This window comes from Epargyreus clarus, unplaced genomic scaffold, assembly GCF_041222505.1.
Source record: "Epargyreus clarus isolate Ecla_fem2 unplaced genomic scaffold, WU_Ecla_fem_2.2 ptg000019l, whole genome shotgun sequence".
Lineage (NCBI taxonomy): Eukaryota > Metazoa > Arthropoda > Insecta > Lepidoptera > Hesperiidae > Epargyreus > Epargyreus clarus.
Window position 1 is genome coordinate 2,119,751 of NW_027332227.1, and position 27,870 is coordinate 2,147,620.

General features: G+C 34.5%; 1 protein-coding gene across 2 annotated transcripts; it reads right to left on the reverse strand.

The window, feature by feature from the left end:
* On the reverse strand, window positions 1-26,855 carry LOC140750466 (alkylglycerol monooxygenase). Of its 2 annotated transcripts, XM_073084002.1 has the most exons (11): window positions 26,749-26,855; window positions 26,302-26,421; window positions 13,067-13,216; window positions 12,364-12,491; window positions 10,484-10,635; window positions 9,947-10,050; window positions 8,973-9,135; window positions 7,281-7,432; window positions 4,434-4,565; window positions 3,922-4,041; window positions 1-488 (listed from the first exon to the last, which is right to left on the reverse strand). In XM_073084002.1, the coding sequence occupies exons 3-11, from the start codon at window positions 13,208-13,210 to the stop codon at window positions 222-224; spliced, it is 1,362 nt and encodes a 453-aa protein (XP_072940103.1). In that variant the 5' UTR covers window positions 13,211-13,216; window positions 26,302-26,421; window positions 26,749-26,855; the 3' UTR covers window positions 1-221. The 2 variants fall into 2 exon arrangements, with proteins under 2 accessions (XP_072940103.1, XP_072940102.1); XM_073084001.1 differs by lacking the exons at window positions 26,302-26,421; window positions 26,749-26,855 and adding an exon at window positions 14,771-14,976.
* Between the last annotated feature and the right edge of the window lie 1,015 nt (window positions 26,856-27,870).

Sequence of the window (27,870 nt, forward strand, 5' to 3'; positions counted from 1 at the left end):
TTATTTATTTTACATCTTTATTGTTAAAAATCAGTACTACATTACATAAATATAATAGACAGTCGTTTCTTTTAATACATACTATCTTATATTAAACATAAGGACAACAATGTAGACACGATATTACCACAAGCTTACTCTTTTAAAGCTTCTAAATAAACACCGAGTAATAGTACTATCAGTCATTCTATAAAGATTAAAAGAAAAAATATATTTTTATTTTAATTTCCCTTCTTATCTGCCTTTATTTCAATACTTTTATATACGAAAAGCAACGAAAATAATCCGGATAAAAGATAGAAAAGTTGAAGTATCGGCCCAAGAGGGGACACCTTGAAGAACACCAACCTATCTGCTAGTACTAAGATGAAACAACGCATAGTTTCGAAAAGAGGGGCCTTTGGTGAAGCGTCCAGTATCATTCCGAAGACCGTAAGAGACCCGATGATATAAGCCATTGAGAGAAGTACGGTGATTGGTGACATTGCCTGAAAATAGATAATTTTGATAATAAAGTGGATACAGCGACATCTATCGGCATATTGTAGAAAAACTCAGTTCGCATCGGAACTCTATCGATTAGTTTTAGGTACTTTTCAATATTTATATTTTTTGTAGCTAAAATTAATATGCCATTCATCTGAAGATCTTCATGTTCATCATTGAATATAACGACAATTGTCCAAGAATCCAACCTTAGTTCGTAGTTCTCTGGAGATTTCTCTTGTCCAATTTTATTGTGCCGTTCTGAAGTTTGGTCCTCTTGTGGCAAAGTTTGGAGTATTTTCTCGTATTGTGTATTGTTAAGATAAAGGTCGTGGACAACTTAAGGACGTTATCAAGTACATAAATATTATAAACGTGAAAAAAATATATACCATCCATCTGTCAGATAATGCTACAGTTTTTTTTTTATTAAAGGCAGCCTAAGAGTACTGTTCTAAAATAAGTATTAAGTATTTAATTATGATACTGGTTTAATTAACACTATACTAGGGTAGCAAGAATGTACTTAAGCTTACAAAAAAATATAAATGCTAGAAAATCTGAGTGGAATTTCAGACAGTTATAACTGAGCAGTCGAGTTATTGCTAATGTGGGAACCAAAATGTAACGTATGTCAAAATCCATAAAGATATAGATTGCAATTAGGTTCTCAAATGCACAGTATCGCATTAATATGAATAAAAGATATTTTTAAAACCTATTTATCATTACATTACTTATAGTATCATTCCATAATAAAGGGACAGCCTAGTGGTTAATCTCAGCCTCTTATACGAGTGGTCCGAGGTTCATATCCTGAGCATGCATCTCTAATTTTTCAAGAATTATGTGCGCATTAGAATTTAATTATCACTTACTTATTGTTTGAAGGAAAAATTATGATATACCTTCCTTGCCTGAGAGCTCTAAAAAAAATTCTGAAAGGTATGTGAAGTCTACCAATTCGCATTTGTCAAGCACTATAAGGGACTATAAACCCCATCCCATTCTGAGAGAAGACCCGTTCGCAGCAGTGGGACAGTAATGGATTGATGATGAAATTTCCATATTATTTAGAAATTAAATTATAACCTCATCCCATTATCTTGTTCTAGACAGTCTATCAAATTTCCAATGTCACAAAATTCTAGGGAACGTATGCTTACAACATCACAGATAATTGAATTTTCCTGTACTCAGTATGAAATTATAATACTAATGAAGTCTATTTATACTACATTTTGCCGGGAATAACTAGAGTGTAAATTTAGTTTAAGATAAATAGAATATTTAGAAGGTGGTAGAACACTTTATGGTTCGACTCCGGCGACCACCGCCACACCTATTTCTACCTAATAACAGCAGTCTTAGGCGCTGCTGTGTTCTGGTTTGAAGGGTGCGGTAAGGGAGACAGACTTTTCCGAGGCGTTCCAGCTTAGTCCTCAGGGGTAGCGGCGCATCTGTGGCCGACCTCAGGTAGGAATATCTAATCCTATCTGGGGTTGATTACAGATGTCGATGGACGGCAGTAGCCACTTACCATCAGGTGGACTGCATGCTCGTCTGCTACTCCTATATTATTATTAAAAAAATATATAAGAATATATTGTTTGTCTAATTCACATATTGTTGTTAAAATGGTTATAGGTAATTGGATTAACACCTATATATTGTAATACTATTGTAGAAGGTAATTCTATCGTGATTGTAATAACATTAGTTGCAAGACATTTTTATCGATATTACCATGAAAATTAAATAGTTGCTATATTTTTGTTATTGTAATTTCTTATATACATCTGATGTAACTTGTCCCTGCCCTCTATGGTAATCTGTAATCAATTCCAGATTGGAATCCTACATGAGATTTGTCACAGATGTATTGCTACGCCTAAAGATTGAATAGGAAAGCTAAATCTCTCTCTCTATATATATTTTAAACTCTTACGTTACTTCTGGGAAATAATGAGTGCAGTAATGAGCCTTGGGAGTTTCTTCATAGCTCACACTAAGTACTTTTGGCCTAGTTACTCAAAGTTTATCTTCATTGTAGTTTCTTTGGTTGGTGAACAACTGAAGTTTCGCTAAGTTACTACATCAAACATAGGCCTTAAAAAAGTGTACGTATTATTAGCTCTTTACAACTGTAAGTTTTGGCTTAGTGTACACTTTTAATACGAATAGTTTTGAGCGAAGAAATAGAGACTAGTTTAATGAAGTAATTGATATTACTAGATGTAGGTTCAATAAGCGATGAGTAAGTCCAGTTCGAATGCGGTCTAATAATTGGAAATTTTGTCATTATTATATAAATAAAAACAATTACAATAATTTAAAAAAATATATACATTATATAACGTTAACTTCAAACTGCTCTTTGAACGCTCAAATAACTACCCAATGCAACTTAATTTATTTCAGCTTACAATTTGCCACGGAAAGTTTCTTCCCAGAGTACGGACAAGTCAATCAATAGCCCTTGAAAGTCAAAGGCAGTTCTTAGATCAAGAGAAACTTGCAAGATAATGATCGCGGTCCCGTCGAGCCTGCGGGCACTTGGAGGTGTTTATGGCCTAAGTTTGGGAATACCAAGGAATATTTATTCTATTCGAGGAAACTTTGAAGTGGCAGATTTGGTAGGTTTGAGATGTTTTGATAAAGGAAGTGAGTGAATCAACTTATTATTAACAAACGTCCGGTCAGCAGTGAGTCAATTATGTATTGATGACAGCGTAATTGGGATTTGAACCAAGAGCGTTTAGGTAGATAGCCAGAATCCATACCTGTCACTGTTAAGTAATACATAATTATTATTACATATTATTATGTAGTATACAATTAACAATTTGGTTACTTTTAGCCCTAAAACGGTTTGAAACCTCAAAATATATTCCTTTTTACACAAAAAGGGACAACAAATACCCGAGGGATGGAATTTCAAACGCAATTTTTCAAATAAACTGGATTCTAGTCATCACAAAATTGTTGTGAAAGCCAATATGTCAAGGGCGTCAGATAAATCTGTCGCGTCAGTTTTAGGAATTGATTTTTAGATTGATGTCAAAACAGTTGGGGTTTCGAGTGGTATTTGAAACATATTTTTGATGAGGTGGATTTATTTTAGTTAAGAGTATATCACGAGATATTAAGTAAAAGAGAAGTTATATAGAAGATAACAGCTTTAAAACTACCAAGTGTTTGTTCATTGTCACTGTCAACTTATTATTGTCCCACTGCTAGACGTAAGTCTCCTCTCAGAATGAGTAAGCTTTATGCCATAATGTATCACATTAGCCTAATGGATTAGCATATTTCGAAACTTTTATAGAACTCTCAGGCCGAAGGAATATCTTGCTGAACTTTAAGTCAGGATAATTTCGTCACTGCTTTTTGTTTGTTTCTAACTTTAATTGTATATCTAGAAATGTAGCTTACCAAATGACTGTAGAACAGCTGGTGGAACCCGTACAGAACCAAGGCGTAGTGGGTCAGAAGATACGCGCTGCACCAAGTCGGTAAGACCACGTCGTATTTCACCCTGGTGTGGATTCCAGGCTGGAAATGCAAAATAATACTGATAAAATGCCATAGGTTACAACACTATTCGACCTAATGCCAGTGATGCCGATTGTTCCTTCTAGACTTCTTTTTATGTTTTTTATTATTTTTAATCCGACTACATAAAGTAGACAAAATATTTTGGAGGGTATGTATGCCTAATTTTTTAGCACGCCCTGCAGCAAAAATGACTTGACGGATTTTTATATATTAAGTATCGTTGGATTTGCCTAAACTGAAAGTGTGACATAGACATAACTTCACTTTTCAGTTAGTTATTTTTAAGCAGTGTTAAGTTTTATAATAAGTACTAGTACCTCTATTGTACTTAAGACACCTTTTATAACAATCGTTACCGTTTAACATTTAAAGTATTAAAAATAACTTACATCTTCCTTCATATCCTTGAAGCGTATGTTATTGACAGGCTTCCAGCTGGGCCTGTTGAACACTGCATTAAGCTTGTGGGACCATTTGGTGTATTCTTTGAACTTCTGTACCACATAACAGGTGTAGAATGTCTGGAAGCAAACGCTTAGTATTTAGAAGTTGCTTAGAGAACCTTGCCGTTGGACTTCGGCGGTACTCCTCCGACTTTTTTGTCTTTTAATGGAACTCTTCTATCAAAATGTACAAGTTAACTTAGCTATAGGTGTGTTTTAATTCCACCAATAGGATTGGTTGATATTCATGCCATGAAACTGCGTTTAATAAAAAACAAAGAATTGTATTATTTACTTGATTTGAATCAAACACATGGCTTAGTTATCGCGCACATCTCTTAGAGAGTAAATCTTACCGTGCTCAACTCTGTTGTATTGTTTTGAAGCATAATATTATATTGAACTACATTATATATGATTTAATCTTCCGATTTAGCAATGCATCTGTGGTCAGACGAGTTAACTACAGACTGATCGAGTACAGCCATACGAAAATTTAGGACCCGTGTATATTTCATATGACCTCTCAGAATTTATTTCAATTTGAATATTTTATGAACGACTGATCAGATTTTTATAAGCTTTGCACAACGAAGTTTGTACCTCGATAATCATAAATTTAGGAATATTTTGTAGTATAGGAGTATATTATTTCGAAAATATTTCACCCCTTTCGTTTCATAAATCAGAGATAAACCAAGTGTTTTTCCTCAAGCTCAAATAAACAAATGAGAAATCGCAGAGATTCTCAAAGTTTTCTCGTCAGAAACCGAAATGAAATTGCGAAGTAAATTTAATCTTAATATATGCAAAGACGATCCGAACTTGCTTTGGAAAGATAACGAATTGTAATTTACATAATATTATCGTGCGATCCATACTCGTATCTGTAACATTATGTTCTAAGTCTAATGTATTCTATTTTATCTTTATGAGTTTAAATGTGAAAAAGTTTACGCATTTACGAACTTTACTTATATTGTTTAAAATATGCTAATAACCATATGCTAAGTGGTCATTAGGGCACATCTTTAATATCATCATCATATTGTAGAGTATGATACAGTACTTGATCTATCCTGATACAGATCAGGATTGTACTTGAAACCAAACAAAAAGGTATCGTCACTACTGAAGACTAAGATGTTCGCTTCATAAACAGGCCATCCGACAAACCCTTCCAACAAAACCCAAGGACTGCTTGACGCAAGTACCAATAGTGTAGCGATGGTATATTCTGGGTCTTTAATTCTTGAAATTATTATATCGAAACAAATAATGTAATTTATCTTAAAAGTTATTTCTTTAGCGCGCGTTAAAACTTCTAACTGCGTATTTACTTCACTATATACTTTATCGCAGTGCAATTTATTTAAATGTTTTTAAATCGCTTTTGTTTATAAATATTTTCAACAATAACTAATAACATTTAACTAGCAGTAGTATAATTTTACAAATTAATTATGTTATATATTTTTTTTTAATCACGCTTTTAATCAAGACTTGAAAAAATCGTAGATTATTTTTGAACGAAAATAGATATTTGATAATTAAGCATGTATGTTTCTTATAGATTAACACACGTTGTTCCCGGATCTAACAATATGCAAATTCTAGTATTTAAATAGTTAACGCTAATGAACTATTCATTGGTTATAAAATATTTATAACTAATGAATCTAATATAAAGTTATAAATTTGGTAATTTAGCACTATCTGTAATATTTATTCTGCGGAGAGATTAATTATCAAGGCGGGTTATTCATTTGTTTTGTCCCGCGGATTCACCTGAGATTAAAAATGGAACATAATTTAAAAATAAAATTTTCAAATAAGACTAAAAGGAATTTACACTGCGACGGCAATGACGGTTTAAATTTTTTAGTGAGGAGCTTTAATGCCTTTTTCAAAATAAAATTAACCTATGTTATTCATCATAAAATCAACCAAAATCAACCAAAATTACCAAAATCAACCCAGCAGTTTTGGATACTCGGAACAAACAGACAGACAGATATAAAATAATTGAGCAAAATGCTGATATTTTGACATTACAAACTACACCATTAGTTCTTTAAAAATATGTTTTTACATAATATACTTTAACATTCTCTTAGTGACATTTAAGTAAATTATACCTATACGCAAATTTATAGAGTTGTCTTAAAGCATCCGTTTGCATGATAATTTTTAGATGTTTTGTATTTGGATATGTCATCGACTTTATATACTCGTAGTTGTGCTATTAAAATTTGTTGGTATATCGATTTATTAGTCTATTAAATGGATTTATGTTCGTCCAGATTACGTGACTTTTATGACTTTACCAGTCAAAAAATATTCTTGTAATTTCGATTCGATATAATAAGGCTTCAAGTGTTCGACAGACTACCTACAATAAAGACCTGCCAAGTCTAATTATGCTTGTTTTACACATTTTCAAAATATAATTGTTCACACTAACATAGTGGATATTTCGGCAATATGTACCTTGATTTCCACGTTTATATGTTTGCCTAGCTGGGCATCGAACCCTGAAGTCTTTGTTAGACCAGTATGTGACCGCTGCGCCACACGGATTCTATGTCTTAATATTACCAACATCAAGGAGGTTGAATTTCCAAATTATGTACTGAAGTTTATATAGCGATTATTCAGATTTCAATGAATATTAAATGGAAGTAAATCCTTTCCCTGTTTATTATTATTGTTCCAGGTACCCCATCGTAACAAAAGAAAAGTATATAAAAGAATAGTCTTGTAACTACCATTACGCCCACAAACATTAGTTACCTGTAAATGCATGGGGTTGAACGAAGGCTGGTTATAGATCAGGCCATACACGATGCGATCGTCTTCCTTCTCTTGGCGGAAAGTTCCAAACAGCTTATCCCAAATAATGAGCACGCCACCGTAGTTGACGTCGATACAAAACGGATTGCTCCCTGGAAAAACAAAAATAAATAATTGGCCAAGTGCAAGTCAAACGCACACGGAGGGTTCCGTGCCACCAAAATGTTCATATTTTTTATTTTTAGTATTTATTATTATAGCAGCTATTCAAATTGATACATTGTGAAAATTTGATATTTTACCTATTACGGTTAAATAGATAAAGCTAAAAACATCGAAAAATAACAGTTTATTGTATTTATTGTAGTTATTGCGACCCCCGATTTATTTTCAATTTTTTTTATAATATATGGGTAGCAGACGAGCATGCAGTCCACTTGATGGTAAGTGGCTACTGCCGCCCATGGACATCTGTAATCAACCCCAGATAGGATTAGATATTCCTACCTGAGGTCGGCCACAAATGCGCCGCTACCCCTGAGGACTAAGCTGGAACGCCTCGGAAAAGTCTGTCTCCCATACCACACCCTTCAAACCGGAACACAGCAGCGCCTAACACTGCTGTTATTAGGTAGAAATAGGTGTGGCGGTAGTGCCGCCGGAGTCAAACCACAAAGGGTTCTACCACCTTCGAAACTATTCGACTATTTTATTTTTAGTATTTGTTATTATAGCGACCACTCTTATACATACTCTATAAAAATCAAGTGTCTATCTATTACGGTTCAGGACATAGAGCCCTTTGACAGGCGCACAGACAGCGGAGTCTTAATAAAAGGGTTCCGTTTTTCCCTTTGGGTACCGAACCCTAAAAATATAATCAAGGATCCTGTCAGCGAGCTCAGTTGCTATAATCTGACAAGAAAATGACGTTACACGAATTTCGTAAATGATCTATCATATGCTTATCATATGATGTATTTTCTGAAATATTTAACAAAATACGTGACGTTCTTACAAGTACTCGATTCGTTTCAAAGTATTCGAAAAGTTTTATTCTCGGAAGATTCTGATTTAATTTGAAGATAGAAAGTTTCTGTGTATGTTTTGGCAGCTATAGCAACATCCATTACCATTAGTATTTGTTGGATTATTTTAATGGAAGCAGTAATGAGAATGTGATTTTTTTCATAAATTTAAATTAGCAAATGGGCACGTAGTTTTATGGTAAGTGACCACTGCCGTCCAGAGATATTTGTAATCCACTCAATGTAGAACATGATTTCTATGTAAAGCCGATCCCAGATGGGTGTCCGCTCTTAAGGATTAAGATGGTCGCCTCATAAGTGAACCGGAATTCACACTCCTCCGTTGTAACGTATACTTAATGTTAAAAGCATGGACATCTGGAATCAACCCCAGATAGGATTAGGTATTCCTACCTGAGGTCGGCCACAGATGCGCCGCTACCCCTGAGGACTAAGTTGAAATACCTTTGAAAAGAATGTCTCCCTTACCACACCCTTCAAACCAGAACACCGTAGCGCTTAACGCGTTATGAGGCAGAAATAGGTGTTGCGGTAGTGCCGCCAGAGCCGAACCACAAAGGGTTCTACACCTTAAAAGTACATGTGGCGATGATTATTAAGACTAGCTTTATCTTATAATTCAAACCTCATAGAGTCTTCTTACCATGATGAATTCTATGATGGCTTGGCGTATTCAACACGTACTCCAGTGGGCCCAGGGTCTTGACAGTCTCCGTGTGGATCCAGAACATGTAGAGGTAGCTGAACTGGTGGTGCACTATGAACTGAGCAGGTGGGATCGCTAGCGCTAGTGGGAGGTAGAACGCCTGAAAATAATACCTTGAAGTTAGTTTTAATTAAATTGATTTTGAGGTCGATGTACATATATATTGGTATGTAAAGATGAAAGTGTGTGGTTGGTCGTAGGTACATTGCTACCTTCAATAATATTCAATAAAATATGTGTTATCTCTGAATTTGAATCCGCAAGACGCACGATTTTTAAGTACAATAGATGACTATTCGATTTAGGTAGTTATCTTAGAATATAGGATTAGCGTTATTCAAAAAAACAGGCTCAGCAGAATTAAAATAAAATATAATTTATGTTAAATAAGGAAAAACGGCATATGAAGCGAATTAACAAAAACTACATAAGACCATTGTTAGGTATATCTTTCACGTGAAGAAGTAATTAGCACAAAGAACTTCAAATACAAAAGGTTGCTGAAGGCTCGTTAATAATAATCGTTACTCATCAACTTAAAGTACACACTGGGGATTTACTTGTAGACCGTGAATGATAGATAGTCCAAAGTTTCATGAGACACTTCAAAGGTTGGATCAAAGTTGGAAACAAGTCTAAAAATGTTGAGGGGTTGCGTGATGCATCGGAATATTTTTGAAATAAAACATCTTTCGACGCGTTTTCTCATTAAAATACTTAAGGGTTTTGATTTAGAGTAAACTCAGCAATATGCCTACTTTGACGAAAAAAAAGATTCCTCTTATGTAATACCCTTAAAAGGTCATGGACTTAAGTTCATGATATTAGGTTTTAGGAAGCTAATTAATATAACACTTGCTGAATTCAAGAGATATAAGTTGTGCAGCCATATATTAAGTGTGTATACTTACAAAGCCACACCATCCTTGCAAAATGGACTGTCTGATCCCAACTCCCATGTTGAAGTCTTCCGAAGTGTGGTGTACTTGATGTTGAGCCCAAAGAATGTGGATTTCTGTAATTGAAAATTATAACATGAAATTTAAATGGGATAAAAGGTATTTAAAGGTTCGAAAGGTTTTTGTGAATCTGAGACACTACCGTTGCACTTATTTTTCTTTTGGCTACTTTAGAGGATGTAGTGTTTATAGGATATAATGGAACTAAATATAAACCACCTCAAAGCCTCAAGGGATAAAAAGCAAATTGAGTAAAATGTCAATTTCAGGAAAGTCATCTGACTTTTTTAAATGGTAATGTAGCTATTGATAGAAATCTGTAAACACATCCATATAAATGGAATGTTATCTGAGGTCGGTATATTACGTTGCTTAGGATAAACTTAAACTTTCTTGGTACTATAGTGCAATTTCGAACCAAGATCACAGCAGCGCTCAGCTGTGTTTTATTGCAACATTGTTTACATAATCGTCAATAAATTATCATACCATGACAAGCTCTATGCATCCAGTAGTAGCAGAAGTCCATGCCCAGAGCTGCTAGGAACCAGGTGGTTGTGTGGTCCCATGGCAGGTCTATCAGCTTCCAGTTCGAATATATCCAGGAGTATGCGTAGAACTCAGCACCTCGCCAGATTAACCTGTATAAAATATATATTTTTCTTAATCAATTTGGTTTAGGGTAGTAATGGCCAGCCTCGTCCTAAAGGCTTTCAGTCATGTTACAGTTAGACATTAGTTATTATTTTCAAATAGGAAAATGTATTTTTAACGACAAATCTTCTGGCGAGTCGGTCATTATATCACTTCGACACGCAGTGGTTGTGGGTTCATTCCTCGATCAAGCAAACGTCTTAATGATCAATTTTGTTAGTTTGTGCTATGTTTATTTGTATCTCCTTGGATAATACCTTTATTATCGCATAAGGAAGAGAGTTATCTCATAAAGAAGTGAGTGAAGAAAGAACCATTTCATTATAAATAATGTGCTAAAAATCGGTCTATAAGTAAATGTTCGTGTAATTTGTAAGACGAAATTAATATTTTTCCTGAGAGATTTAAACACGGGTCGCAATTAACTAAAGAGGCTAAATGAATGAACACAAAATTCTCGTTCGGAAAATAAAATTAAAAATAGCTCTCTCCGATCCGCTGAAGCCTTAAATTAGTCGCCATGACGCTTTAATTAATGTTACAACAAACAAGTATTTTTACGGTACCGATAAATAAATTTTGTGCTCTCATAAAAGAATCTTAATTAAGGGCAGGCTTTTGTTTGAAATTGTATGACTTGCTTTAAACCTTTAAATGAGTATGTATTGGAGTGTTCAGAGAGATTATTTTCGGTACATTTTATGAAAACAGGTTTACAATTTGCGAGTAAAGGTTCCTTTCATGATGACCTAAACAATGATGTAATCTTTTATTGTTTGAAAGAGCAAATGTACATGCAGTCCACATGAGGGTAAGTTACCTTCTAACTTGAAATGCCTCGGATAAATATGTATCCCTTATCACATTCTTCGAACCAGAAAGCAGCAGTGGTCAAAAGTGCTATTATTAAGCAATCATACGTGTGGCGTTGATGCCCTTGGAGTTGAACCACAAAGGTTTCTATCACTTTTAATAACATGCTGCTAACAGTAAGTGTTTCCACAATGATTTCACGATGGACAAGCATGCAGTCCATCTGATGGTAAGTGTCTACTGTCGCATATGGACATATGTAATCTACCCCAGATAGGATTAGATATTCCTACCTGAGGACAGCCACACACGTGCCGCTACTTCTGGGTATACCTTACCCCACCCTTCAAACCAGAACACAGCAGCGCTTAACACTACTGTTAATAGACATAAATAGGTGTGGCGGTGCTGCCGCCGGAGTCGAACAACAATGGCTGCTACCACTTAAGAAACTAATTGGTAAAAAATGTATGGTAACCAAATATAAAATAGGAGTTGAGGATTAAAATAGTCTCCTTAATGCAGTAATAGATGCGGTGATGCTTCTCCGGTGTAACGATACTGGTTCTTTGCCTTACTAGCTCTACCACTTTTCAAATGTCAATATTGATTATAGATATTTGCAGATTTGTGAATCATTACTTATTTTTTTCTTCCGGGTATGAGTATTTGAGTCTTAATGCGCATAGTCTGGACTGGATATATATTATAGCATTTTTAATTATCGTCATAATGTGCGCTTGAAAGAAATAATAATAAATAATGTCCAGCGTCATTTTGATTTCAAAGGTGGTAGAACAAATATGGTTCTGCAGATGTCCATGGGCGGCAGTAGCCACTTACCATCAGGTGGACTGCATGATCGCCTGCTATTTAATATTATATAAAAAATGTCATCTTACCTGCCACCTTCATACAGTATGCCGTTCGATATACTGGTGATCCCATCGTTTAATCGTATTCCTCGTTTTCCTTTCAGTTTCAGTACGAAGTGTTCCAACAACATAAACATAAAGAAGTAGGGCCATGACTGTAAAAATAAATTAATAAATAAACAAGCTAACAAACACTACGAGTAAAATAATAGTTTGTAAAAAGATGTAAAATTTTGTCAAGAATATATTTAGTGGAGTACAAATACTACTTGTGTAGGAGCAATACTATATATCTATCTACAAAGTTAACCAACATCGGGCGCGATCGGGAGTCTGATGGGCGCCCGCTAATGCCTTATCACGGTTATTTACTTCAAAACGTACCCTCATACATTGATTCTGGTTGTTTTGTATGGAATGGATTGGGATCATTAAACGTTTAAAGCCTTATCGACGCTTTGAAATCCGACACGGATTGGTCACTGAACTAGATCTCGTTCCAATTATTTCGCAAAAATATTTTTGAGACCTTTCACAATAAACTTAGAAAGTAAAAGTTCATCTATACAAACGTATTTAGAACATATTCTATAGAAATTTTGTTTTTTTTTAAACCCGTCACATAATATGTGCATAAAAACTACTTTTTTACAAATCACAAATTCATAATCGCACGTAACTTCACGATTTGATATATAAGTATATATAAGTTAAAACTATATCCACTTACTTGCACATAGAAATTCGGCACTTCGTTTTCACTTTCGAACTGTGTGTTCTTAGGGTTTATGATGTAGAACATTCGCCCCAGCCCCTCCACGAACTCGCCAGGCCTCAGGAACCCCGCTCCGTCCACAAGACTTGTGTCATTCATCGTTGTCTTCAAAATAACATCGTTGTCAGATGTTGCGTATATATATATTTCGGAATAATTATTAACCCATTAGTCAACGCTTAGTTTTTTCAAAATTTAATCGATGTAAATTAGTGTGCTACAATATGTTAGAGGAAGTACTAAAAAGCTGTCAGATATATATATTCGCAGATTTAATCAAATATAAATAGATGCGATATATATGTTTGTGAGGTTTATTTTTTGATAAAATTGTCTGTGTATTGCGCAATTATTAGCAACGGCTTATCGTTTATTTCCTAAATGTTTAAATCCTTAGTGCTAAGTTAATGAAATAAGTAATTAAAAACATAAAATTCCATTAACAACAATTGCGCAATGTTTTAAAAAAGTGTGTTAATTTTACATTTATATAGATCAGGTTTATTTAATGGTGCAAAAAACTGTGCATAGTATTTTGCAAGATAATGATATCTCTGTTTAATTATATTTTGATGGTAGAGCTCTTTAGGCGTCGACTGCGATACCGGTAAGTAGGTGTGGCGGTAGTACCACATATATTTCTCTAAAGAATTTATATGTTTTATAGATTTGTTCCTATACAGGGTGAATTTTTCAAATAGGCCTTCAGAGCCAAATCCGAAACTATAAGGATTAGCGAAAAATGCTGAGCGGAGTTACGAGGCCATAATTTGATTCTTATAAGCAACTCTATCAGATAGAGGAATAATATAGAGGACGTATTTTTTTTCAAAATGAACTCGTTCGATTCCCGACTAGGGAAAAAGGTATTTTAAAAAACTAATGATGCAGTAAACTAATATTCACCCTGTATATTATTTATTTTTATTTATCTCGTATTGTTAATTTTATATTGAGCGGAAATGCTTAGTAATGTTCTTTATCAATCAAATAGTACTAAGTATTATTTGTGATAAAATAATAAAATAAAATAAAAATCAATATAGTTAACTATATACACACGTATATTTAATAATTTTAGTATGTATGCGGGGTTCTGACTTATTGTCTGATCTGTTATCAACATTAAGGACAACTGTTTGACGCTCAGTTATATTTGTTCAGTTGCTATTAACTTCTAGAGGGCTCGTTTCAATAGAAAATATTTTCATTGTAAATTATCTAAAATATATATTTATATAATGTACTTGTATATTGTAAGTCTTAAATCGATTCTTATTTGTATCAGTTTGTGTTTTACACCGGTCCGCATTGGAGCAGCTTGGTCAAGTATGTTCTAGGATGCCCCCATTCATCTCAATTTAAGGAGACTCGTGCTCATTAGTAGGACTTAAAAGTATTGCGATTAGCCACCAAAAATAATATATATAGGAAACAGTTACCAATTTTAACAATAAATATAAAGCTACAAAACTAATATTATACAAATATTATCATTCTTATGGAATGTAATGTAAATGAAACACACACAAAGTGCCTAATTAAAGTGTAATAAAATTGACGCTCCTTTTGACAAAATAATACATGTTACGTAACCAATACAATAATAATATAAAGGCCGTCAAAAAATCCTTAAAAAGAAATATCAAAATAAATTACCCGATTTTTCGAGGACAAACACTCAACAACAAAGTATTATTAAATCCGTTTGAAACTGCAAATCTGTTACATTTTATAATCGACCGATTTTATTCTAGGAATTCAAATGAATTTTTGGCAAGAAATTCTCAGTTCGAGACAGTATAGCACAGTTGCCAAGGACCAACTGATTGAGTGAACCCACAGTTTGATCTTAAGACTACGATGCACTTTCAGCATGAAACTAGGACGTTAATCGAGATATCAACTACATAACCGTTCTAATTAGGGTTGATGATCTCCGGAAAACGGAATATTTGTTTGTAATTTGTTAAATGGGAAGGCAATTTTACTTTCCATGAAGTGTAGTAGTATTTCAGTGGAAAGATGTGGATGCCGTTTGACATACAAGGTTTTGAAGGTGGTAAAACCCTATGTACTTCAACTTCAGTGGCATCATCGCCACATCTATTTTTGCCTAATAACAGCAGCGTTAAGCACTGCTATGTTCCAGTTTGAAGAGAAACATACTTTTCCAGCTTAGTCCTGAGAGGGGTAGCGGTGCATCTGTGGCCGACCTCAGGTTGGAAACTTATAGTCCATGGGCGGCAGTAGCCACTTACCATCAGGTAGACTGCATGCTCGTCTGCTACTCTTAGATTCTAAAAAAAAGGTTGATCTTAGTCCTCAAAAGTGACAACTGGTGATCGGTTCTCTTAGAACCCAATTAAAAATTAATTGTTGAAAGAAAAAAGAAAGAGGAATGAAAATTAATTAAGCCGGCAAAATACATAAATAGAGTAATGTGTTACATGTTGGTTACAGACGTCTATGGGTGGCAGGGACCACTATCATCATATAGATCGGGTTGCTATTATGAATATGCCAACTTATGAAAAGTTGCACCTGATATTGAGTTTTAGGCTAATGAGTGTTTCGGTATTATATGACCGTAGCGCCCCTAGCGGACTGTATCAGAACTGATTGGAAATGTATGGGAAATACGTAAACTAATACAAAAACAGTCATTTCTGTAAAAGCGTAAATACTCATATTAAGGGTACTGGCCACATCACTCTTTCGCATCACTTACCGTATAATTTCCGTGCTCTTTATTGCTGTGTAATTGGAGGAACTGGATCAAAGTGCCGACTAACAGTCGGCAATTCTTGAAGCTTTAATATCTTATATTGATCGATCAAGTATCAGATCAGATCAGTATCGATCAGTAGTAAGTAGTAGAATGGAATGTAAATAGATCGATCTGTTTACATTCCATTCTGAGAGATAAATATTTTTTCATAATACAGTTTGTTTAAACAGATCGTCAACGAGTTCGAAGACTTCTATTTTATGTAATGGGCAGATATTTTTTATTGTTTAGGCTAACATATTGTTCATTGCAATTATGGTCTTTTGTATTTTTTTTATACATTTGCAAAGGCCAACAATCCTTAATAATGTTCTCTAATCTGAAGTTGATATACCTACATGCAGTATATTTAGTGGTGACAACTGCCGCCCGTGGACATCCGTAATAAACCTCAGACAGAATTTTAGTCCTAAATAGGACTATACAAATGTGTTCGGCCATAAATGCATTACTTGAGGACTTTAAGATGTAACCCATTGTATAAGTGTATTTCTCTTACCACATTCTTCCCACTAGAACACAGCAGCCCTTTCTGCCTGCCTTTCCAGCCTTTCTTTTATTATGAGGCAGAAATCGGTGTAGCGGTGCTTTCGGAGGCAAATTACGAATGGTCCTCCCACTTTAAAAGAAGACAATTACATAAAGAAATCAGATATTTTGTTCGGCTGTATGAGATGATTATTTTTCAAAGTCGGTAAAAACTAGTTGCCTCAAAATTTGTACCCTTGCAAGACACAGCCCTAGTAGTCGGTAATCCTACCTGTAACGCGAGATCGAACCCGACGAGCCTTGAGGAGTTAGCCGCAACGGCGCTATTAGCTACCTCGTAGTTAAGAGAATGTATGAAACCTTATGTAACCAGCCTCTTTACATACATCGGGATATATTTTTAACTATTATTTTATTTTATTGGAAAACACATTGTATAAGAAGCTTCTATAAATATCTAAATACAGTGAAACCTGGTTAAGTGAGACATCAAGGGACCTGCAATGTCGTTTCACTTATAGAGGTATTCCACTTACCCAGTGTCTCAGTTTTCCTTGTCCTTCAGAACATTGTGATTCAATTTTATGTTTACTCTGAATTATTCTACAAAGAGTAGATTTTGGCACATTAAATTCGGCACAAACTTCTTCGCGTGTCTTCCCACTTTCATAAACGGATATTAACTTCAGTTTTCACGTAATGATAACGATTGTAGCTTTCGTTTTGACATTTTTCAAATAAACATCTGTATGATAGTAAAGCGAAACTAAAACTGAAGGTAATTGAAGCTCAAAATTTGTACTTACGTACTTGGAATTACGTGTGGAATTTGTGGGTAGAATAAGAATGAGTAAACAAACAATGTTATCTCAATTACAGAGGTTTATGCATATAAAATTTACTCGCTGTCTCAGTTATAGAGGTAACTATGATGATAAATCGAAAGAACAAATCCCAGATATAGAGGTTTACCTCGTCCCACTAACAGAGGTAATTCAGTGCCAAAGTGTTGGGACCTCAGCATGAGTTCCAGTTATGGAGGTTTCTCACTTATCCAGGTCCCACTTAACCAAGTTTCACTGTAATATATACAACTAAACACAATTGATTCGTTTCCGTAAATAAAACATGTTTGTTTGCTCTACAAAGCTTAAAAATATAATCGTCACGTCACGTCACCAACCCATTACTGTCCCACTGCTGGGGACGATTCTTCTCTCAGAATGAGATGGATTAGGCCATAGTCCACCGCGCCGGCCAAGTGCGTATTGGTAGACTTCACATACCTTTGAGATTTTTTTATATATAGATCTCTCAGGTATGCAGGTTTCCTCACGATGTTTTCCTTCACCATGGTAATTAATGTCTAATACGCACATAACTGAAAAATCAGAGGTGCGTGCCTAGCATTTGAACCTCGGACCCCTCGTTCGAGAGGCTTAGTTTATAAACCATTAGGGTATCACTGTTTTTTATAATGTAATGTAAAAATATAATAAATAACAAGAACACTAAATGCCACTTTTTTAATAATATCGTCTTGACCATCCTGTATAAACAAGTAATAAAAAATATATATGAGCGCACAAAACATATAATTTTATATTCCTAGATTTATACGGATCAAGTTCTTTGATCTTATGTTTTAAGACATTATTCATTTATTCAAATGGCTTTGCTGCCGTCATATCAATTTTGTCTACCTCGTTTGAGAAATGAAGTATAAATCATTCCTGAACGTAATATAAATTTAATATTCCCATTTCTATAAGTTATGGCCTTTATAACTATTTTTTTCATATATTTGAAGTAGAAGATGAGTATGCAGTCCACTTATTGAAAAGTAGCTACGTCTGTAATTAAAGTCAAATAAGATTCCTACGTGAGGTCGACAGGTGCCGATCTAACCCTGAGGACCAATCTGGAATGCCTCCGAGAAATATGTCCCCTTAAACTCACCACACCATATGTGTAACACATATATTCCATATATGTAATGCCTACTGCTATGTTGCTGATACATTTATGCTGCTGTTTTGGGGTTGTGTAGAAAAAAATGGAGATATTTTTTTCAGATACTGAAATGGCAAGTAATTATTGGACGTCTTATTGAAGTAGTAAAGAAACATACAGTCCAGTAACGGACACTATACTGAAAAATAAGTAACACTGTCTCGTGTTAGTTTTAGTCCTTTATTCTTTAAACCAGAATATAATAATGATTAACATTTCTGGTAAAACACAGAAATTAGTATTTCGATAATACGCCCGGAGTCGCGCTACGAGGGGTTCTTCCTTAAAAATCTAGATATAGATAAAATCGTTAATCTGGGATAGTGTATTTCAAAGGTAAACTTTTCAAAACTAATCTGGGCTCGACCTACCACACCTATTTCTAGCGTGCAACAGCTCTTCTATTTTAGTGAAAGGGTGTGGATGTTGGCTGACTTACATTGGCCACCACCTCTGTCATCAGGAGTATCAATACATGATATATATTATTGACTTCAGTTGACACCCCCTTTCTATATAGAATTGATTATTATAAAGCAGATGTCCATAGGCCGCTACCATCAGTACCTACCCTTACCAGGAGGTTTACGTTTCGACAAATATGAGTGTTTTGGTATTTGTTTCCGTATTTGCCCATACAAATTCCAATCAGCGTCCCTAGCGGATTGTGTCAGAACTAGGAAATCGTATTTGCCCATAAGTAAACAAATACCAAATCAGTCATATTTGTCGAAACGTAAAAACTCCTGGTACAGGTCTGCATGCTCATTTGCTTCCACCTCACAAAAAAGTATGTAAATCTCTTAAATCTACGTAAATAGTAATGTATCATTATCATCCATTTGTTACATAATACACACGTCAATCATGTTACAATGCAAACATATTAATACTCTTTATCGCTTGACTACTTCTGTATCGAAGCGATCACCGTAACAGCTACTGTTGTTTCTAAGGAGTCATTAGTGTTTACGATAAAGCATATTTAACACTTAGCAGATGATAAAATTAAAATTATTGGAGTTGAAGCAACCACTACCCATATATGTGTATTAATAGCATTGTTAGCATTGCAAAGCCTGCGGCGTCACATGGTCGTAGTTATAGCTTTGTTAAGGGGCCGGGGGTTGCGTTCCGTTGGAGATCCCGGAGTCCTCTACGCAGCGCCGAGGACGGCCACCGGGAGGTTTTAGTGCGGTAAGAGTCCCACATAACCCTGTATCGCTCCCACGGCATCGCGTACCTTTTGACGGTTTCCCCCTCGTTAACAAAAAAAGGGGCTGGGAGTTCTGAAACCAGGCGTAGTCGACACATTATACTCTAATCTTATATGGGGTTTACTTATTATTAGAACTTCATAAAATTACCTTCTTTCTTTATCTATTCGCCGTACCTGTTTCTAATAACATCGGTGTTAAGCGCTGGTGAGTTCTAGTTTATCTAGAACTCTATATTATATTGGGTTAATTACCGATGTCCAATTACCATGGATGGCAGTTCTCACCATCTGGTGTATTGCATCCTTATTTGCTACCTATATTATAAAAAAAAGTATATTTAACTATGTTAAAGGCTACGTGTTCCGGGAAAAGATTAAGCCATCGTGCAAAGAAATAAGGTAGAGGTTCATTATGTCATGATTTCCGAATTTAATAAATTATTTTATAACAATTTTATTATAAAATCACCGTTTAAATAGTATCTGGTTTGATAGATGTAAATGGCATGTCGAATTAAAAGAAGTTGTCAATTTAAAAAAGGAAAGTAATTTGGGCGGGAGGAAAATAAATTATGTTGACGAAAATAAATATAAGTAATATAATGTGTTAAAAAAGTGGGATAAAACAGAACGGGAAAGGTTAATTAAAGATATAATAAATGACGTTGAATCAAGGTAGTGTCAAATATTTATATATATTTAAATGGAATCTGATATGAACGCTGCATAAATATGTTCTGATGAGAAGACGTTTCATTACAATTAAAGATTGTTATTGTAAATATGCGTGTGACTCACACAACACGACCTCTCTCAATATAAGTTATGGTGTCTCAAAAGGTATGTATGCAGTAAATATGGGATTTACAATAAATTTTACAATAGTAAATACTTGTGATGAACTATTCATAAGTTATTGGAGACAGCGCCATCTATGCGACACCTTCAAAACTAAGTAAGGCTTCCGTAGGCCGTGCTATGTTCTATTTCGTGTTATACAATGTAATAGTTTTGTAAGTCAATCATTAGATGTCAGTGTTAGCGACGTTTACGGTCACGTCCTTTTAAAATAGGTAGATTATTATGTATATAGTACTCACGAGCATAAATATATGACTATGGGCAAATTAGCAAAAATATCTGCCCCAAGAACGAGTTCAGTAATATCTGCCTGCATAAATGTAGCAAAAATATCTGACATTAACAAGCAACATAATGAAGAGACATCAGCAATATGTGATGATAATATTCATCAAATAACTGTGACTACCTCATGAAGTAAAAATATTATACGACATTAATTCCAAAATAATATGATCTCTCATGAAACGCTAATAAAGTTATATTTTTCTTGGTAAAGTAGGGATTATTTTATATAATATTGATGCCTCTTTAGAGTTCAAGTATTCCATGCATCATCATCATCAGCTTCCCGCCGTAATTCCCTTTTTTCGGTTAAATAAATGGCATTCTTTTGGGACAAGCTTAAGTTCAAGTTTTAAACCATTATTTAATCATTTGTTTTTATTATTTAACTGCAATAAAGCAATATTTACACGGACTAGAAATATATATATTAAGTAATTGTATTATTATTTCCTAGATATGCTAAGGTTCTTTTAATATTTATATTTAAAAAATAATTTAATATAGCGTGGAATCTAAAACTGCAGTTATCAGTTATAGAATTAAACTTTTATTACAAAAGTAAGGTAACAATATCTATCTTTGTTTCATCTACTTGTAACAACTGTTTATTATTGCATAGAAACAGTTGTATCTGAAACAAAGGAAAATTCTCATTAAGACTAGGCAACAACGACACTTGGAACATAGAATTATTTAGAAGGTGCCTACAAATGGTACAGAATACCGCCTGTGTAAATATAATTTCCGGCTGTCGTTGTGTTCTAAGATAATTGACTCGTTTATAATTTGTAGTAGCATTTATCTATTACAGGTACATATAACTAACGGTTTATTATTTAAGAAAGTAAGGCACTAAATAATATTATATTCTTAATAATTGTGTCCGTTTTATTTTTAATCTTCGCAAATATGATCATATATCCAATTATAGACGTCAGCTGAAATAGCTTACCATTCGTCAAAGGCGTAACTCTAGAATTCTCCTGGCTCTGTATTCTATTTTATACGATCCAGCTTCTCCTTTGTATCTAAAGGGAAAGTTTCAGTTCCACACCTCGTCTCACGATAGTGGACTACGTTCCTCCAGAATTTTGAAAGTCAGTATTCCTCCACATAACAGTGGCTTCTTCCGATATTCTTTCACAGTACAGGCAATACTGCTATGGAATGCCCTACCCGGAAACATCAGGCAAGCTCCAAGCAGGAGCACTTTCAAGAGATTGGTTCGTGAACATTACTTACGACCACCTTCTAGCATTTGAGTCCTTCGATCTTTTATACTTAGCATATTTTTAATTTGTTCTTGTTTTGTATATATTTATTATTGTTACTAGTATGTATATATATGTATAAATATATATATATATATATATATTACATTTTATTTTACTTTTGTGTAAATGCCTACCACATAATGTCGCCATCGCCCAGGGTTGACTGGCAGAGAATGCCATTAGGCATTAAGTCCTCCCTTGTTACCCTTAGTTTAAGGTGTTTCAAAATTAAATAAATAAATAAATAAATAAATTAGAATAATGAATATTTTCTTCACAAGGTACCTACACTATTGTTGAAATATTAATATTATTATCTGTATCGCTAGACTATATAATATTCATAATTAATAACTTAACTTTTCATTACGCTGTCGTGATGTTTAGTTTTTGTTTTTTTTTCTTTGTATAGTTTAACAGTGTATTTATTCCCTCTTGTTACATCTATGTAAAACATGAATTACTTGTTTCTGAAATAAATAAATAATGTAAATATTATAATCTGGCATGGCGCCAAATTGGCATCTTAAATTTGCGACAAATTTTTAGTATACGAATTCTGTTTTATTTTAACATTCAAAGCTAAAACATAAATAAAGAAAAAGTAATTTTTCTTGTTTCGTTTACCGTACCTCTGCAAAATAAAATGGTAAAAAGGTTTCGTGTAGTGAAAGGCTGAGGTAGGTAAGAGAAGTTTTTCAGGCGTGTAAACCCGACCAGGTCAACTGTGTTTCTTTTCAAAATATTTATGTAGCTACATAATAATCTCCTTTAGTTACTAATATTCTCGGGACTCTTCTGAAAATTATAAAAACCGATTTTTTGGTTATGCTCCTTATCAACCTTTATTTTTTTGCCTACCAAGTAGCAAAATTTGTAATAGGTAGAAATTGTCAAAATTATGTCAATTTTTAAGAGAAAAATTGGATAGATTGTTTATTAATAAGTAATGAAGGAGTAAACGAGCACGTAGTCCATCTCATAGCAAGTAGCTACTGCCTCTAAGGGGCATCTGTAATCAACCCCAGATATGACTAGAGTTCTACCTGACCACACTCTACCTACCTATAGGCCGGCTACAATGCGTTGATGCGTCTGAGAACTAAGTTGGAACTCCTCGTGCTCTCGTCTCTCTTACCACACCCCTCAAAACTAAACTCATCAGCGCTGAACACAGCTGTTATTAAGCAGAAATAGGTGTAACGAAGATGTTCTACCACCACCTTTAATTCTTTAATACCTACATCCATTGAAAAAGAGTGACATTTTTGTAAATATTCTAGAATGGTTGTGGCGTCTAGTCTAGTCTAATCGTACTTGCCTGGTGTTGCAAATAGCTCAAAGCGGTGACTAATTCAATTTTATGGTTCAACACCCAGACTACTCGCCGTAAAGCTTTTATGAACACTTGATTAGCGTTAAATCTATATAAAATAAATGGCCAAGTGAAAGTCAAACTCTCACACAGAGAGTTCCGTACCAACAAATTTTAATTTACTTTATATTTTTAGTATTTGTTGTTTAGTATCATAGCAGCCATAGGAGTGAATGCATTGTGAAAATTTGAAATGTCTATTTATTACGCTTCAATAAAAAAAACGAAAAACGCTGAAAAAGGACACTACCGACGCTAGGATAGACCTAGCACAGACAGACACACAGACTGACAGCGGAGGCTTAGTAATAGGGTTCCATTTTTATCATTTGGTACCCAATTAAGATAGACATTTGAGAAACAGAGGTGCCTGGAATTTGAATCTTGGACTCCGAAAGATTTGAACACCAGGTAACACCATAACGAAAGGTATCTATTTCCTTCTATTGGGCATGAGTCTTAATCTTATTTTATCTGGGGGAGGTCTGGAGCTTACTCCTCACCTTGTTATATAAATTTGTTTATTCTATGTTAATTTATAAATAATGCATCAATTCTTATTATTTTTTAAATTAAATAATTGTCTAATTGTAATATTCGCGAAATTAACGAAAACCATATCATTACATAAATTTATCAGTTTACTAACACGTGGAAACCAGGTGGCTATTCTGAGCATCTTTCAACGAAGTTTCGGATCCGCGCGAAAGTTCCCTGCCATTACGAACGTGATATTTGTAAAGAACCCGATGAATCTGTTAAACTAAAATTGCAAATAAATTTCAAGCAGGATTTTCTTACCACTTCCCTCCCAAAAAAAGATTATTGCTATTTCAATGACGTAAAATAATGTGCCATACGTGCCATATGTGTCATATGTGCCATATGTGCCATACATACTACGATGTGCCATATCTAAATTTTTGACTGCCTGTAAAATTTCATTTCTTAACGGATTTAAAATAATCCTTACTTAATATTATAAATCCGAAAGTAACTATGTCTGTCTGTCTGTCTGTCTGTCTGTCTGGTTGTTTCTTCTTCACGCCTAAACCACTGAACCGATTTTAATGAAATTTTGTACAAAGATAGTCTGAGACCCGAGAAAGGACTTAGGATAGTCAGTTTTTATCCCGGAAATCCCACGGGAACTAGGGATGGCGATCTAAGATCTATTAATTGGAGAATCGATCTTTTGGACCAAAAAAAATCGATTATTTTAATCGATATTAGTAAGGATTGAATCGTAAACTATGCATTTCATAAAGTGATGATCTTTAGCAAAGTTGTTGTCCATGAGCCCACTTCCAGAGTTGGTACGACCAATTTTCGCCAGATGGCGCCACTGTCGTTCTAATGAAGGTACGAATTTTCAGTTTTATGTATGTTAGTATTTCATATTATTTTCTTTTAAACGCGGGCGAAGCCGCGGGCAAACACTAGTACACAATAAGCTAAATTTTGTCACATGTACTTTTCAGATCTATTATAATTATTTGTCAGGTTCGTTTAAAACCAACAATGTGTATAACGTATATACGTTATAGGTACTTTACTACATATTGTACTAAAGTACATTATATCCGAAGTTTCGTCCGAAATTAATATACTACAGAATAGACCCTCAGACATGTAGATTTACCGGGATTTTCCGGTTATTAGTCACTGATGTGGCTTTATGTTCAACCGTGCAGCTTATGTTGATACATTTTATGGGTTACGACTTTATTTATTGAAGCGGTTTATTACGGGTTAAATAGATTCAGCATACTGTTTGGACTTTTATGGGATATCTATGTATATCTAGATTGACGATATTATGTTCATATTGGCGACGTTATGTTACCTTTAAATACATAGATATATATATGTGTTTACTTTTCTTTGTAATATTGAGAAGATTGTGCAACTTATGGCAAATGGCCTCTGCCGCCCATGTATATCACTACTCAACCCTAGAAAGGATTAGAGCTCTTAGATCGGCCACTGCGTTTGAATGTCTTGTATATTTTCTCTTCCTCAACAGATCCTTCAAAATGCAACAAAGCACGTTATGAGTCCTTAATCAATCAAGTATACAGCAGAGACTTCAGAATACAGCAGAGATTTTATATGGCACTGCTTTTATATGGCAGAGAAGGCCCAAGATGGATTTTACTCCTTAGAAATATTTTAGTCAAAATTTAATAATAATATTATAAGCCCTAAACGAGTATTTCCTAAGAACATATTATTATGACCTATATCGCGTTTCCCACATGTATTATTCAACCTCATACCATGTTTAACGTAGATCTACACTGTATGGGAGCTGCTATAATTAATCACAGTTCTTTATGGGTCATAGCGCTTCGCTTCAATCATTCGTGAGGCGTTCATTGTTACAAGCTTGTAAATATCTGTCAGAAGATAAGTAGTGTAGTGCTGTTCTGTAAAATATCAACACAAATTTAAGTTTGATTTTAAGTAATCTAGTTAGCTTTGATATAACAAAAATTAGAACAGGCGAATTCATTTTGGAAAATAGTAAATCTGTGCATTCAGGGCTATCATTTTATAGGTACATACATATATTTGTAATATAAATGATCCTGAAAAAACAAGAGGGATATTTAGTTTCGATCCTTAAGAAATTTTAGAATCTATCATATCTGCAGGAAGTTTTTCGAATCGCTATTATGAGAAAACTCCGCACAAGAAAATCCTCAGGTAGGCTAGATTTTAGTACAAATGGTTTTCGCGTGGCAATCCAGTACTGTGGATCACCCAATATCTCGATATCTCCCAAAATTAACATGAAATAAAATATCCAGGTAACTTGAAATCCCCAAAAATACTACCAGTTTCCGAACAATGACATAAAAATAACGTATTACTTACATAATGCGAGTTGTTTCTTTGTTCTCCACACCCGTTGCAACGTTAGAACATTTTCCCACGTAAAGCGATTATTGTATATCCATCTACGACTCAATTCTCGTCGCCGACACGGCCCACGTCCTGCAATCAATATTACAGCGACCACTGCCGCAATAAATGCGCTATAATCGACATGCGCCATTTTAGGAATCCTTAGCTGACTTCGAACTATGCGTTATTAAGAAATGCAAGTATATAAATTTTATAAATAAAAATATTTGATACTATTCTTGCGTATTTTCGACTACTTGCTAATAATAATGTCGTATCAGCCGACATGTCGTGTCTTAATATACGGCAGTATGTCAGCCAATTTTTGACGAAAAGAACGCCAAATGGCCATATGTATAATGTAATCGTATGTTAACAGTTAATCAAACAATGGCATAAAAATAACGTATTACTTACATAATGCGAGTTGTTTCTTTGTTCCCCACACCCGTTGCAACGTTCGAACATTTTCCCACGTAAAGCGATTATTGTATATCCATCTACGATTCAATTCTCGTCGCCGACACGGCCCACGTCCTGCAATCAATATTACAGCGACCACTGCCGCAATAAATGCGCTATAATCGACATGCGCCATTTTAGTAATCCTTAGCTGATTTAAAACTATGCTTAATTTAGAAATGCAAGTGTATAAATTTATATGATACTGGTTTCTTTTTTTTAAATCTCGATACATGCTGATATAATAATGACAATGCTATTAGTGTCAGTTTTTTGTTAAATATAAAATAAAATAAAATAGTTATGATAATAAACATTAACTTTGGCGCATTAATTGGTAACAGCCGACATATTGCATCTAGATATATGGCAGTATGTCCGCCAAGTTTGGAAGAAAAGGACGCCAAAACGGCCGTACATAAGCTTACAAAACCATTTCAAGCTAGTATAAGCACCCTTTTAGGTCAATAACCCCTAACAGTCTGCATATTTGCGTTTTAAGGCTACAATAACCGCCTTTAATGAACTTATATCGTAGAAGAAAAAATGCATTTTGGCCTATTACAACAACTTTACCAATACAAAGCCTACGTCCTGCAATCAATATTGCATGGGCTGCAATAAATGCGTTATATGCTGTTTTAGCCAAATGCGACCTACAACTACAACCTACAAGCCTTAAAATATAATACTCACACAGATGCATTTTATTACGGAACCTGTAGTCCACAAGCTATATAACATTGGCACGTGATTTTATGAATATTGAATGGGCTGTCCGGTCGGAGGAAGTATAGACTGCCATTAGACACCTGAGCTTCCCATGATGAATCTATTATGTGGTAAACGGTACTTAGAAGCATATTTCTTTATTCCCTTTATAGTTTATGCACTAATAAGTCAGCCTCACTTGCTCGAGGATTTCCAATTTAGACCTTATGTGTAGGATCTGTTACCGGTAGCCTATTTAGTAATCATTATGGTGATTGGTGATTAGTTGATGATAATTATGTCAGATAATTAATTGAATGTCATTAAGTGAACAGAACTGTGTGTTCAAAACTTTTTTAACACGCC